This window comes from Trichomonascus vanleenenianus, assembly GCF_965637985.1.
Source record: "Trichomonascus vanleenenianus strain CLIB 3782 genome assembly, contig: TRVA0_009S, whole genome shotgun sequence".
In the NCBI taxonomy this organism is placed as follows: Eukaryota; Fungi; Ascomycota; class Dipodascomycetes; order Dipodascales; family Trichomonascaceae; genus Blastobotrys; species Blastobotrys vanleenenianus.
Window position 1 is genome coordinate 236312 of NW_027481878.1, and position 12493 is coordinate 248804.

A 12493-nucleotide genomic window follows, 5' to 3' on the forward strand; every position below is an offset into this window, starting at 1 on the left:
CCTCCTCGACGCTCATCACACACCCAAAAGGCCCAAGTCTACCATCACACACGAGAGAGAGAGTGGCAATAATGGCAGCAGCAACGACACAGGAAAGCGGTATCGCACCGGTGAGTATCGCCAAATGGCTCAAGTGAGAGACTCAGACTAACATTAGGTAGTTCTTTGCGCAAAAAATTGAGGAGACAGAGTTCAAGATCAATGAGAGAACCCAGAACTTGCGGCGACTGGAGGCGCAACGGAACGCGCTCAACGCCAAGGTGCGGCTCCTGAAAGAGGAATTGAACCTCCTCCAAGAACCAGGATCCTACGTGGGTGAAGTGGTTAAAGTCATGGGCAAGAACAAGGTGCTGGTCAAGGTGAACCCCGAGGGGAAGTACATTGTGGACATTGCATCGAACATCGACATCAAGAAGATCACGCCTAGTCTGCGGGTGTGCCTGCGGTCCGACTCGTACCAGCTGCACCAGATCCTTCCCAACAAGGTGGACCCTCTGGTGTCGCTCATGATGGTGGAGAAGGTGCCGGACTCGACGTTTGACATGGTGGGCGGTCTTGACAAGCAGATCAAGGAGATTAAGGAGGTCATTGAGCTTCCAGTAAAGCACCCAGAGCTCTTTGAGTCCCTAGGTATCGCACAGCCCAAGGGTGTTATCCTGTACGGGCCTCCCGGTACCGGAAAGACGCTTTTGGCGCGAGCCGTGGCGCACCACACTGAGTGCAAGTTCATTCGAGTGTCCGGGTCGGAGCTGGTGCAGAAGTATATTGGTGAGGGTAGCCGTATGGTGCGAGAGCTATTTGTAATGGCGCGAGAGCACGCCCCGAGTATTATTTTCATGGACGAGATTGACTCCATTGGCTCTTCGCGAGTAGAGTCTTCGTCGGGGGGCGATTCGGAGGTGCAGCGAACCATGCTGGAGCTTTTGAACCAGCTGGATGGGTTTGAATCGTCCAAGGATATCAAGATTATCATGGCCACTAACCGACTCGACATTCTCGATCCGGCGCTGTTGCGTCCCGGGCGAATTGACCGAAAGATTGAGTTCCCGCCGCCCACGATTGAGGCGCGAACTGATATTCTGCGAATCCACTCGCGGTCGATGAACCTGACCAGAGGCATCAACCTGCGCAAGATTGCCGAGAAGATGAACGGGTGTTCGGGCGCTGAGGTCAAGGGTGTGTGCACGGAAGCCGGTATGTATGCATTGAGGGAGCGGCGAATCCATGTCAACCAGGAGGACTTTGAGCTGGCTGTAGCCAAGGTCATGAGCAGAAACGAGGAGGGTCATATTTCTCTCGCCAAGTTCTTCAAGTAATACCTTCAAGTAACTTCAAATATCTGGTAGTATGTTGAATTACCGGGTGATATGTTTGTATTAAATTATTTTACACTCTTGCAAAGTTGTTCACTAAAGATAGTATTTCGTTACTCTACAGTCTTGCCAAGTTCTTTAGGTACCAGTTAATATGTTGAAATAACCGTTACCTTGCGATGTGTGCATTAAAATTATTTTACACTCTCGCAAAGCTTTTTAATAAAGTGATACGATATGTTATTTATCTTGTTATTCTACAGTCCAAGTTTCTTCTGGTACTGGTAATAGGGACCCTGTGACGCTTACTAAGTGAAGGATTTATAAGTTTTTACCGGTTAATAGACTTGTGGGGTTCCAAAAAATGCAGCATAAAATTATAACAGTACAAATAACCCTCTAGTTCCCTCTAAGAAGTTTCTTCTTGGAGCAGGTCGGCGGTGATGAAGGAGAAGTAGGGATTGAAGTAGGGATTGAAGTAGGGATTGAAGTAGGGATTGAAGTAGGAATTGAAGTCGGGTTTGAAGTCGGGTTTGAAGTCGGGTTTGAAGTCGGGTTTGAAGTCGGGTTTGAAGTCGGGTTTGAAGTCGGGTTTGAAGTCGGGTTTGAAGTCGGGTTTGAAGTCGGGTTTGAAGTCGGGTTTGACGTAGGGTTTGACGTAGGGTTTGAAGTAGGGGGTATAGTAGCCGTGGCTGGCTTGGTTGGAAAATCAATGCCAGTCACGGTGTAGGCCACCTGGGCGGAAGCACAGCCGCTGAAGATGCTGTCCGCCGCATCAAAGGTCTGGCCAACATAGTTGCTCGGCAGCCAGCTGTAAATGGCGCCGATCATTTGTACAGAAGATTCGAGCATATTCGCCACCTCGTTTAAGACGTAGGGACCGTAATTAGTGGTTGAGCTCAGGGCTTGCTTCTGGTCAACGAGAATCTGAAAGACGGATGCGAGTGTTGGAGCAGCCTCAATGAGCAGACCGATCACACTCTGAAAGTCGCACTCAGTTGCAGTCGCACTGTCGAAGGAATTAATATCCTGGGCGACTACATACATATCAGACTGTAAGGACTGCAGCTCGCTATAAACGTATATCATGTCAGTTTGTTGTTGGCTGGTGGAATCCACCCCAAAGGTATTGAGCTCCTCTTGGAGATACTTGTTGTCGAGAACAAAGTTTGCCATATCATTCCAAACGCCAAAGCCTGTGTCCGAAAGTGTTGAACACTGCGGCACCATCTCCTGGCCAAGAGTGCTGGCAGCAGCAAGAGCGAGGGAAGCAGCAAAGAGCTTGGAAACCATGCGTTTTAAGGGACTTCTGATCTGATGCCGACCGGAAGAGAAATACTACGCAATTTATACTGTCAAGTTAGCCCTTGCGGTTCAGTCTAGGGTATCGTCGTCCAGAGAATGCCAAGCAAATTGTTAACCGCCGTACCGTAAATGGACTCGTCCAGCATGCAGACTATGCAGTATATTTAGCGAGGACGTGACCATCGCAGTTTACGAACGACAGCTAATTTTCTTCGATGCATGTAATTGCCATATACCGGTATTGCGAATAGGGGCTTTTAGTTCATTATTTGATATAGCATTGTGCTATGCGAACTAATGGTAGAGTATTACCTGGTATTCGCGAGAGCATTGATGGTGGTACGTACGCGTCAAAGCATAGACAGGACCTTCAGAAGCAGCGAAGGGCTAGACTCTCGATGGAAGAATTCTGCACTCCCTATTTTTTTTCCGCCAAAATCCACTGCATGCACACTATATTTGGAACAGTGATCTATGGAGGATAGCAAAGTAATCCAATATCTCAGATTTGTTATTCTCAGTTCAAAGAGATATTCAGCTCTTCACAAATTGTTTCAATATTTATCGATAGCTACCGCCTATCGAGTGTCACGATCTTCGGGATCGTCGCAGGGGGCCAATACAGATATCGTTGATCTGTCGCACTTTTCTTTTTGCCGTTTCGAAGATTTTTTATGTTTGCAGTTCGTTATGTCCGCGGTACTCACTTTGAGATGCCAGCCCTGGCATAGGCGATATAAATGCCATTCACTGCATAACGGTTTTCCCCCCTGATCCCATGAAGTGTTCCAGAGTTGTGGAGAAGTAGAGTGTGTTTTATCACGATCTATTCCACTCACAATCATACCTTTAACTCTCTATAAATTATTACTGCAAACTTCCCGTAGTACAGTACGTACGGTAATTACATCAGTTCATCTTAGAGTATTATGTGGGAAGTTGTAATGATAGTGTAACGTTAGCGTATTACCGGTATTGTGAGTAACAATAGATTCTGATAATATAAAAAAAATTCGACAGTCTTTCCATTCGTTCTTCAACCGGTAATGTTCTATTATTGATGTCACGTTATTCTACCGTTCTGCCTAGTGTTCTTCAAATATGGTTGTATTACCGGTTATATTATCCTATCAAGTTCTTCCATCCCGTTAGTACGTCTCTAAGGAAACTATACAGCCTTCCAAGTTCTTTATAATAATATACCTTCTACAGTCTCCTGATATCATTACACATTAGAAGAAATAGTCAGAATGCACCATCATAATGTGGATACGGGTCATAGGCTGGACCTTTTTTTGGCAGATTCGGATCGCTTGATGGCATTTGTCTCGAGCCACCTACGGGCCTCGCCTTCGTTACCCATGGCATTCTCAATAGCCAGCGCGCACCATTCCGGCTCGTAGTCACCCTCCTGGCTCTCGTACGACACAAACATCATTCGCTTAGTAGTCATCTCGTCAACACAGAAGTAGTAATAGCTTAGAGGTAAAAGGTCAGCCACATCTTTCATAATTTCGCCCATTGACGGCTTCGTTGGCTGAGGATTGCCAGTAACGCAGAACTTGTTCACGCACCAGGACTTGCCACACCCTCGCGTCAGTTGTATGACATAGCGACGCTCCAAGCGAGACCTTAGCTTACACCCCGTGGGGTCGTACTGCGTTGAATGGAGCGGCCCGAAGCAAAAAGCACACAACCCAAGTGCATTGTTACTGGATGCAGGCACAACACGGCAGCAATTCTTGTTTGAGCACAGAGTCGGCTTTGACTGGTCTAATCGCCGCATATCGTGCATCTTCATATGAACCGGCATGTCGCGCCGCTTGATAACATTGTGACACATGGGACATTCATCGGTCTTGCTACCGCAGTGAGATTCGTGGGAAGAGAGCCCTTGAATGATGTCGACTGGATCAGCATTGTTTCTCAGTCCGCGAGGAAGGAGCAGGTGGCAGAACCGGCAGATATGGAGGGATTTGGCGCACGAAGTAGTCTTGTGCTGAGCCTTGGCTAGCAGCCCATTGACGGAGCCAAATTCTCCGCAGGCGCATGCTTCGGCCGGGTCATGGAAGTATCTGTCGTGCATCTTCTTGTCTTCGGCCGAATCAGACGTGAATATCATATTGTGGTCCCCATCGTCGTGAATGCAATGCCAATGGGCTGACGGAATGCCTCCCTGCTGACGGAGGTATACGTTATCGCATATTTCGCAGCGAACTCGGTTTCGGAAGCACACTGCAGAGTGCAATTGGTATGACTGTTTCGGGATCACTTCTTTGCAATTGGGGCACTTTGTTGTTTCTTCGCTTTCCACCTCCTCTTGGTCCATTTCCATTGATAGCTTGTACGGCGACAGGGAGAAGGTTACTGAAGTGTCGCGGTCGGCGTAAAATGCAATATTGAGGCTGTCCAGCTCGCTAGACATGGACCAGTTCTGGGCCGACACCAGAAATTCCGTGGGGTGAGGCGACTCGACCGAGGACCAGAGAAAGCTGGATGATGATACATCTGGTGCGGGGCTGACGAATATTTGAACTCGGCCGTCCAGGGATGAGGAGGAGTACTCAAACACCAGTGGAATGTCTTTTTTCCACCCCAGAAGCTTCGTATGTGACGGCTTATGGCCAACTAGCACATCCGTGTACGTTTTCCCGACTTCAATTGAGTCAGGCATGGCGGATGCGGAGGAGTCTTGGTTTGTGGTGGAGACATGGGGAGAGTCGAGTTTGGGGGCCGAAGTCATTGTCGACACCTCGAGGTCTATATCGGTATCGACAATGCATACGGCATCTTGGGGTTCCAATTCCTCGACCAGGAGCCGGTGAACTTTGTCTGGGGATGCAGGATCATCCACGGAGATGATATCTCCTTTAGTTAAAGTGGTATGGGAGGCTCTTAGCTGGGATTCAAGCAGAAGCTTCCAATTCTCAACAACGTTTTCATCTTCTAGGGGCTTGATCTTGAGCCGCGATCCTTTGGGCAATTCAACCAGTTCAACATGGACCTTCCCATCGTTCGTTTCGAGGATCTCTGCCACCATTTTGGGCACGAGCACTGTGCCTTCAGGTGCCGAGAACTCTCTGACGCCGACATGGGTGACTTTTGTCCTTGTTGAGATTTGAAATGTTAATGGTGACGGCAAATCAATTTGGCGCGCTTGAGCCTGGTCGACAAGTACTTGGAGCACGCTCTGCGGCAGGAACACTTTATCAGTAGACTCGGAGGTATCCTTCGCCAGAGCCAGCGATAACCGGTCCTTCCAAGCAACATTCATTATTATACTAAATCACTAACAGATCAGCAAACTAATTGGGCATTTATACTGTGGAAAATCTGTGAAATAGTCTAGTTATTACAAATCATTCACTGGCGTCTTCTATTGCCTTCGAGCAGACCTAATGGCGACACATGCTGCTATTAGGCCCGCTTGGGGGGAGAGGCTGATCTTAGTTATGTAATTAACTTTGCCACTCGGTATAACGTTTACGCTGCAATACTGAATTCGGCGTATACTTCCGTCCCGCTATCCCCCGAGTTCACCGTCGCCAATTACAACTGGATAGTACTAGCGATGGCGTGTATTCGAGGGCCAGCCCTCGAGCTCCCGTAGCTCCGCTTCGCGGAGGAACTCTACCTCTGCAACAATTCCTCCGCGTAGCGGAGCCCCAGGGGGGTTTGGGGGGACTGGTCCCCCCAATTACACTAGGTAGAACTAATGGTGTATTCGAGGGCCAGTCCTCGAGCTCCCATAGCTCCGCTTCGCGGAAAAACTCTACCTCTGCAACAATTCCTCCGCGTAGCGGAGCCTCAGGGGGGTTTGGGGGGACTGGTCCCCCCAATTACGTGCTAAGGGCGAGAGTACTCGAAGGCCGCCTGCTTCCGATTTTTTTAATGGGGTAAACCTGCGTGCGCAAGAGTTGGGAGTTCCCAACCGCGGGCCGGCAAACGGCGCCTTTCGGAATAGTGCGTATAACCTCGGCACTTCGGGCCCACCGTGAAAAGGTGCCATGAAGGCATGGAAGGTCTCGACATCATTAAATGCTGAAAATGGCCTGAAGACGGTTTGATTTTCACATGCCAGTATACGCTAGGTGTCTAATTTGATTGGAAACCATTGAATACTGGACAGATCAGACCAAGCTAAGGAGGGGGGAGCAGGGTAAGCAGGGTACAGGCGGATTTGGCTGGTGATAGCGACGCACGGCTGAAGGTTCGGTTCTTCGGTTCCCAAGAATCATGTTCCAATAAACCATAGTATTTCCCCACAACTCCACCTTGTCAGCTATAGGTAATTGCCGACAACGCGCATATATAAGAACCCCCTCATCGTAGTCCTGATTTCTTCCTCGTAGCTTCCTTCTTTATTTGTATATTCGTAAAAACACACACAATGGGAGAATTGAGATTTGACGGAAAGGTCGTCATTGTGACCGGTGCAGGCAACGGCCTGGGCAAGGAATATGCCCTGTTCTTTGGCTCCCGGGGCGCATCCGTCGTCGTTAACGATCTCGGTGGATCCTTCAAGGGTGAGGGTGCCTCCAGAGTAAGTGAATTCCCCCAAATTTGAGCCCAAATTTGAATATTAACAAAGAGAATAATAGGTCGCCGATAAGGTCGTTGATGAGATCGTCAAGGCTGGCGGTAAGGCTGTTGCCAACTACGACAACGTCTTGGACGGCGAGAAGATCGTAGAGACCGCTGTTAAGGCGTTTGGAACCGTCCACATTGTCATCAACAACGCCGGTATCCTGCGAGATATCTCGTTCAAGAACATGACCGACAAGGACTGGGACCTCATCTACAAGGTTCACGTTCACGGTGCTTACAAGGTGGCCCATGCCGCCTGGCCATACATGCGAAAGCAGAAGTTTGGCCGAATTATCAACACGAGTTCGGCTGCTGGTCTGTACGGTAACTTTGGCCAGGCCAACTACTCCGCTGCTAAGTTGGGTCTGGTGGGCTTCACTGAGACTCTGGCCAAGGAGGGTGCCAAGTACAACATCAATGCCAATGTCATTGCGCCATTGGCCGCTTCTCGACTGACTGAGACGGTTATGCCAAAGGAGATCCTTGATAAGCTGCAGCCGAAGTATGTTGTTCCAGTCGTCGCCTACCTCGTTCACGAGTCGTGCAAGGAGACTTGGGGCATCTACGAGGTTGGTGGTGGCGCTGTCACCAAGCTTCGATGGGAGCGAGGTGATGGTGCTCTTTTCAGGCCAGACAGCACCTTCACTCCATCCGCGGTGCTCAAGCGATGGGACGAAATTGAGAGCTTCAAGAACCCCAACTACGGAAACCGAACAATTGACTTCATGCCGCTCGTCGAGAAGGCTCTCGGTCTTCCAGCTAATGCTCAGGGCGAGGAAGTCTCGTTCAAGGATAAGGTGGTCATTGTTACCGGTGCCGGTGCCGGTATTGGCCGATGCTACGCTCTCATGCTGGCCAAGTTGGGCGCTAAGGTGGTTGTAAACGACTTCGCCAACCCACAGAAGGTTGTTGACGAGATTTCTGCTGCTGGCGGCATTGCTGTGGGTGATAACCACAACGTTGTTGACGGTGAGAAGGTCGTTAAGACCGCCATTGACAACTTTGGCACCGTCCACGCCGTCATCAACAACGCTGGCATCATCCGGGACAAGTCCTTCCTCAAGATCACCGAGAAGGAGTGGAACGATGTTATCCAGGTGCATCTCTACGGTACCTACGCCGTGACCAAGGCCGCCTGGCCATACTTCCTCAAGCAGAAGTACGGCCGAGTCGTTAACACCACCTCGACTTCGGGTATCTACGGTAATTTCGGTCAGACCAACTACGCCGCCGCCAAGCTGGCTATTCTTGGTTTGGGCCAGACTCTGGCTCTCGAGGGTAAGAAGTACAACATTCTCGTCAACACCATTGCGCCAACCGCCGGTACCGGAATGACCCAGGGCGTCTTCACTGAGGAGATGCTCGAGCGATTCAAGCCAGACTACATTGCCCCAGCCTCGATTTTGCTTACTTCCGAGAAGTGCCCAGTCACTGGCCAGCTGTTTGAGATTGGCTCTGGCTACGTCACGCGAACTCGATTCCAGCGATCTGGTGGTTACGGCTTCTCTACCAAGAAGCCACTGACGCCAGAGGCGGTTGTTGCCAAGTGGGACAAGATTGTCAACTTCGACGACGGCCGAGCCACCAACCCATCTACCACCCAGGAGTCCTCCATGGGTCTGTTCCAGCTCGTCTCCCAGGCTGAGGAGGCTGGCGAAGAAGCGGATGCGGTCGGCATCTACGAGTACGACGAGAAGAAGATCATTCTCTACAACCTGGGCATTGGCGCTACCACCAAGAACCTTGACTACGTCTACGAGAACCGGGAGAACTTCCGACCATACCCAACCTTTGGCGTCATTCCGTACTTCAGCTGCCATGTCAACTACTCCAAGCTGGTACCCAACTTCAACCCAATGAAGCTGCTCCACGGCGAGCAGTTCCTTGAGATCCTCAACCCGATCCCACCTGCTGCTACGCTTGAAACGACCGCTAAGGTCTTGGAGATCGTCGACAAGGGCAAGGCCGCTGTCGCCGTCACCGAGTTCATCTCCAAGGACAAGGCCACCGGCACTCCTATCTTCCACAACGTCTCCTCCATCTTCCTGCGAGGCTCCGGCGGCTTTGGCGGCCCAACCAAGGGCCAGGACCGAGGCGCTATCACTGCTGCCAACAAACCACCAGCCCGAAACCCAGACTTTGTTATTGAGGAGAAGGTCGGTAAGGACCAGGCGGCGCTGTACCGACTGTCTGGCGACTACAACCCACTTCACATTGACCCAGACTTTGCCGCCGTCGGCAACTTCCCCCAGCCAATTCTTCACGGCCTGTGCTCCATGGGTATCTCTGCTCGAGTGCTCATTGACAAGTTCGGCCCAATGAAGAACATCAAGGTTCGATTTGCCGGCCACGTCTTCCCAGGTGAGACTCTGCGAATTGAGGCCTGGAAGGAGAACAACAAGATCATCTTCCAGACCAAGGTCGTCGAGCGAGGCACCACCGCCATCAGCGCCGCTGCCATCGAGCTTGCCAAGGATAACGGCTCCGCCAAGCTCTAATCCCCTTATTCTGTACTTTGCATTTTTATAACGTATAATGAAATTTATTAGGTCTATGCTATCCTCCACGCTATTCCCCCGAGGCTCCGCTTCGCAGAGATCACCTTGGCTGTAACGACTGATTTGTTACAGTTTTGTTACGCTGTTGTAAAATTGTATTTACACGGTGTGAGGAGTTTTGTTACACTGTTACAACCTCCGTGTAGCGGAGTAAGCCCCCAAGTCATTGAAGCTAGAGTGTTCTTGGGGGGACCAGTCCCCCCAAACCCCTTCGGGGCTCCGCTTCGCGGAGGGGTTTTTCGAGGGTCTAATCTCGATGGCGGAATGAAGTTCCAGTACATTAGGCGGGGGTCTGGGGGCAGCGGCCCCCAGCTACGGGAGCTCGAGGGCTGGCCCTCGAATATACCTGCTCTAGTACTAATGGGGGGACTAGTCCCTTCAAACCCTCCCCTTGGGGCTCCGCTACGCGGAGGTGAAGGTCTTGGCTGCGTAAAATTAAGGGCAGCTGAGCCCCACGCGGCTGATAACGCCGCGTAAGCCGCAGTTGTCTCTTGTGACTGAAACACTCTTTTCGGACGTCCGAAAAGTTTGATTACTGTACACTAAAACTCATCGATCGGAGTCCTAAAGGCCGATAGCCAGTGGAATTCGGACTTATTTTGAACTATTCCAAAAGCCGAATATTCGGGAGACTGAGCAGGTGATTAACAGGTAAAGTTGACGCGCAATCGTCGGACAAGGGTCCGAAAGCCGAATCGGTTGAATGACCGGCTACAAACGCTATGGAGAGCTTCTAAATGGTCCCCCCACCGGGGTGCGTTATGTGGGTGAGCAATCGCGCAAGGCTGAAAGTCCGATTTCGGATCGACGGTCCGGTTTTTCTTGCCTGGTAATGGATAAAGTTTTATAAATATAAATGAGATTGGCCTGACCGGTAGCGCATGTAGGAAATTAGAAGCATTCTAGCCATTTTTTGGATAACGGGCATGACGGCATGTCTGATAGATCAATAGACGAAGAAAAACAGGTCCCCGAGCCGGTTGCGGAGGCTAGCCATGCCTCAACAACGGGCTCTTTGGGGCCAGACGACTATATCGTCATCTTTGAGGAGAAAGACCCACAGAACCCCAAGAATTGGCCGTTCTTTGTCAAGGCATACCACACATTCTTCTACTCGCTGACGACTTTTGCCGCCCAGTACAATTCGGCGGCCATGTCGAGCGTTATCAAGCCCATAGAGCAGCAGATGGGCGTGAGCCGCACGGTCGCCCTGCTATCGACCTCGCTCTACGTGTTTGGCGTCGCATTCGGGCCAATGCTCTTTGCACCGCTTTCAGAAGTGTATGGGCGTAAGAAGGGAATTGTCATTCCTTTCGCCATTTCGGGCATCTTCACGCTGGGGACCGCTTCCTCGAAGAACATCTCGGCCATTCTATGTACGCGATTCTTCTCTGGGCTGTTTGCGGGAGCCCCCGTGGTGTCCAGTGGAGGCGTTCTTGCGGACCTGTGGCTCCCAGCGCAGCGAGGAACGGCTCTGTCGCTCTATGCGTACTTCGTAGCCGCCGGAACAATGTGCGCTCCGACTATCTCTGCGGTGCTCTTCCGGGCTACGGGCCACTGGCAATGGAGCTGCTGGTTCGCCAGCATGCTTTTTGGCATCATCACTGCGATTGACGGCATCTTTCTTCGCGAGACTTATGCTCCCATCATTCTGACGAACCGTGCCCGGAAGCTAAGGCATTCCACGGGCAATTGGCTCTACCATTCGAAGCACGAGGAGTGGGAATTGACGGTGAAGGAGTTCACTCATGTGCATCTCGTGAGGCCGTTTGCAATGTTGGCAACGCCAATTGTGTTTTGCATGGCCCTCTTCGCCAGTTACGTCTTTGGCATTTTGTACCTGACAGTGACCTCGATCCCCTACACCTTCCAGGTGACCCGTGGGTGGGATGATACGGTCAGCACGTACCCTACGATGGCCATGTTCATTGGGGCAATCGTTGGCTCGTGGTGCAACATCTGGGGGTCGACGCGTTACGCCCGAGTGCTTGAGAAGAACGGCGGGAAGCCTGTGCCTGAAGAGCGTATCCACACCATGATGGTGTTTGGATGGCTCATGCCTGCTGGAATCTTCATCTTCGCGTGGACATCGCGCCCCGAAATCCATTGGTTTGTGCCCGTGCTTGGAATCGCCCTTTCGGGTCTGGGTTTCTTCACCATCTTCCAGGGGTGCCTCAACTACCTCGTCGACACCTTTACCAGCTTCAGTGCCTCCGCTATCGCCGCCAACACCTTCTGCCGGAGCATTTTTGGCGCCGTCTTCGCCATCATTGGCCACTACCTCTTTGAGAACCTCGGAGTCCACTGGGGCGCCTCCCTCATCGGGTTCATTGCGCTCGGCATGATTGTCATTCCGTTCTTCTTTTACTTCTATGGAGCCCGTATCAGAGCACGCAACCCATTTGTGCGTCTCGTTGAAAACCAACACGCCTAGTCCCTCCCTTTTTCCTGGGGGGCCAGCCCCCCAGACCCCCCTTAGCTCCGCTTCGCGGAGGAGCGATGAGGACAATGTAAGCTAGACGATTGATGACATTGCATTAATATACTACGTAATACACTCAAATAAGCCCCCTTTTCCTGGGGGACCAGCCCCCCAGACCCCCCTTGGCTCTGCTTCGCGGAGGAGCGATGAGGACAATGTATGCTAGACGATTAATGATATTATGCTAATACACAAATATTTGTGCTCAAATAAGCTCCTGTTCTTCTCTTTCCTGGGGGGCCAGCCCC

At 51.1% G+C, this 12493-nt stretch overlaps 5 protein-coding genes across 5 annotated transcripts; 3 read left to right on the forward strand and 2 right to left on the reverse strand.

The window, feature by feature from the left end:
- Positions 1 to 71: 71 nt before the first annotated feature.
- On the forward strand, positions 72 to 1316 carry RPT6 (proteasome regulatory particle base subunit RPT6; the record flags this gene model as incomplete). Its single annotated transcript, XM_076683594.1, has 2 exons — positions 72 to 110; positions 162 to 1316. 2 exons carry the CDS (start codon positions 72 to 74, stop codon positions 1314 to 1316), a joined length of 1194 nt encoding a protein of 397 aa, XP_076542221.1.
- Positions 1317 to 1712: 396 nt separating this feature from the next.
- On the reverse strand, positions 1713 to 2606 carry TRVA0_009S02256 (uncharacterized protein; the record flags this gene model as incomplete). Its single annotated transcript, XM_076683595.1, has 1 exon — positions 1713 to 2606. One exon carries the CDS (start codon positions 2604 to 2606, stop codon positions 1713 to 1715), a length of 894 nt encoding a protein of 297 aa, XP_076542222.1.
- A 1288-nt stretch (positions 2607 to 3894) lies between these two features.
- On the reverse strand, positions 3895 to 5892 carry TRVA0_009S02278 (uncharacterized protein; the record flags this gene model as incomplete). Its single annotated transcript, XM_076683596.1, has 1 exon — positions 3895 to 5892. One exon carries the CDS (start codon positions 5890 to 5892, stop codon positions 3895 to 3897), a length of 1998 nt encoding a protein of 665 aa, XP_076542223.1.
- A 1116-nt stretch (positions 5893 to 7008) lies between these two features.
- FOX2 (bifunctional hydroxyacyl-CoA dehydrogenase/enoyl-CoA hydratase FOX2) lies at positions 7009 to 9703 on the forward strand (the record flags this gene model as incomplete). The annotated part of the gene is made up of 2 exons (XM_076683597.1): positions 7009 to 7161; positions 7220 to 9703. The coding sequence occupies 2 exons, from the start codon at positions 7009 to 7011 to the stop codon at positions 9701 to 9703; spliced, it is 2637 nt and encodes an 878-aa protein (XP_076542224.1).
- Positions 9704 to 10697: 994 nt separating this feature from the next.
- Positions 10698 to 12197, forward strand: TPO1 (MFS transporter; the record flags this gene model as incomplete). The annotated part of the gene is made up of 1 exon (XM_076683598.1): positions 10698 to 12197. One exon carries the CDS (start codon positions 10698 to 10700, stop codon positions 12195 to 12197), a length of 1500 nt encoding a protein of 499 aa, XP_076542225.1.
- Between the last annotated feature and the right edge of the window lie 296 nt (positions 12198 to 12493).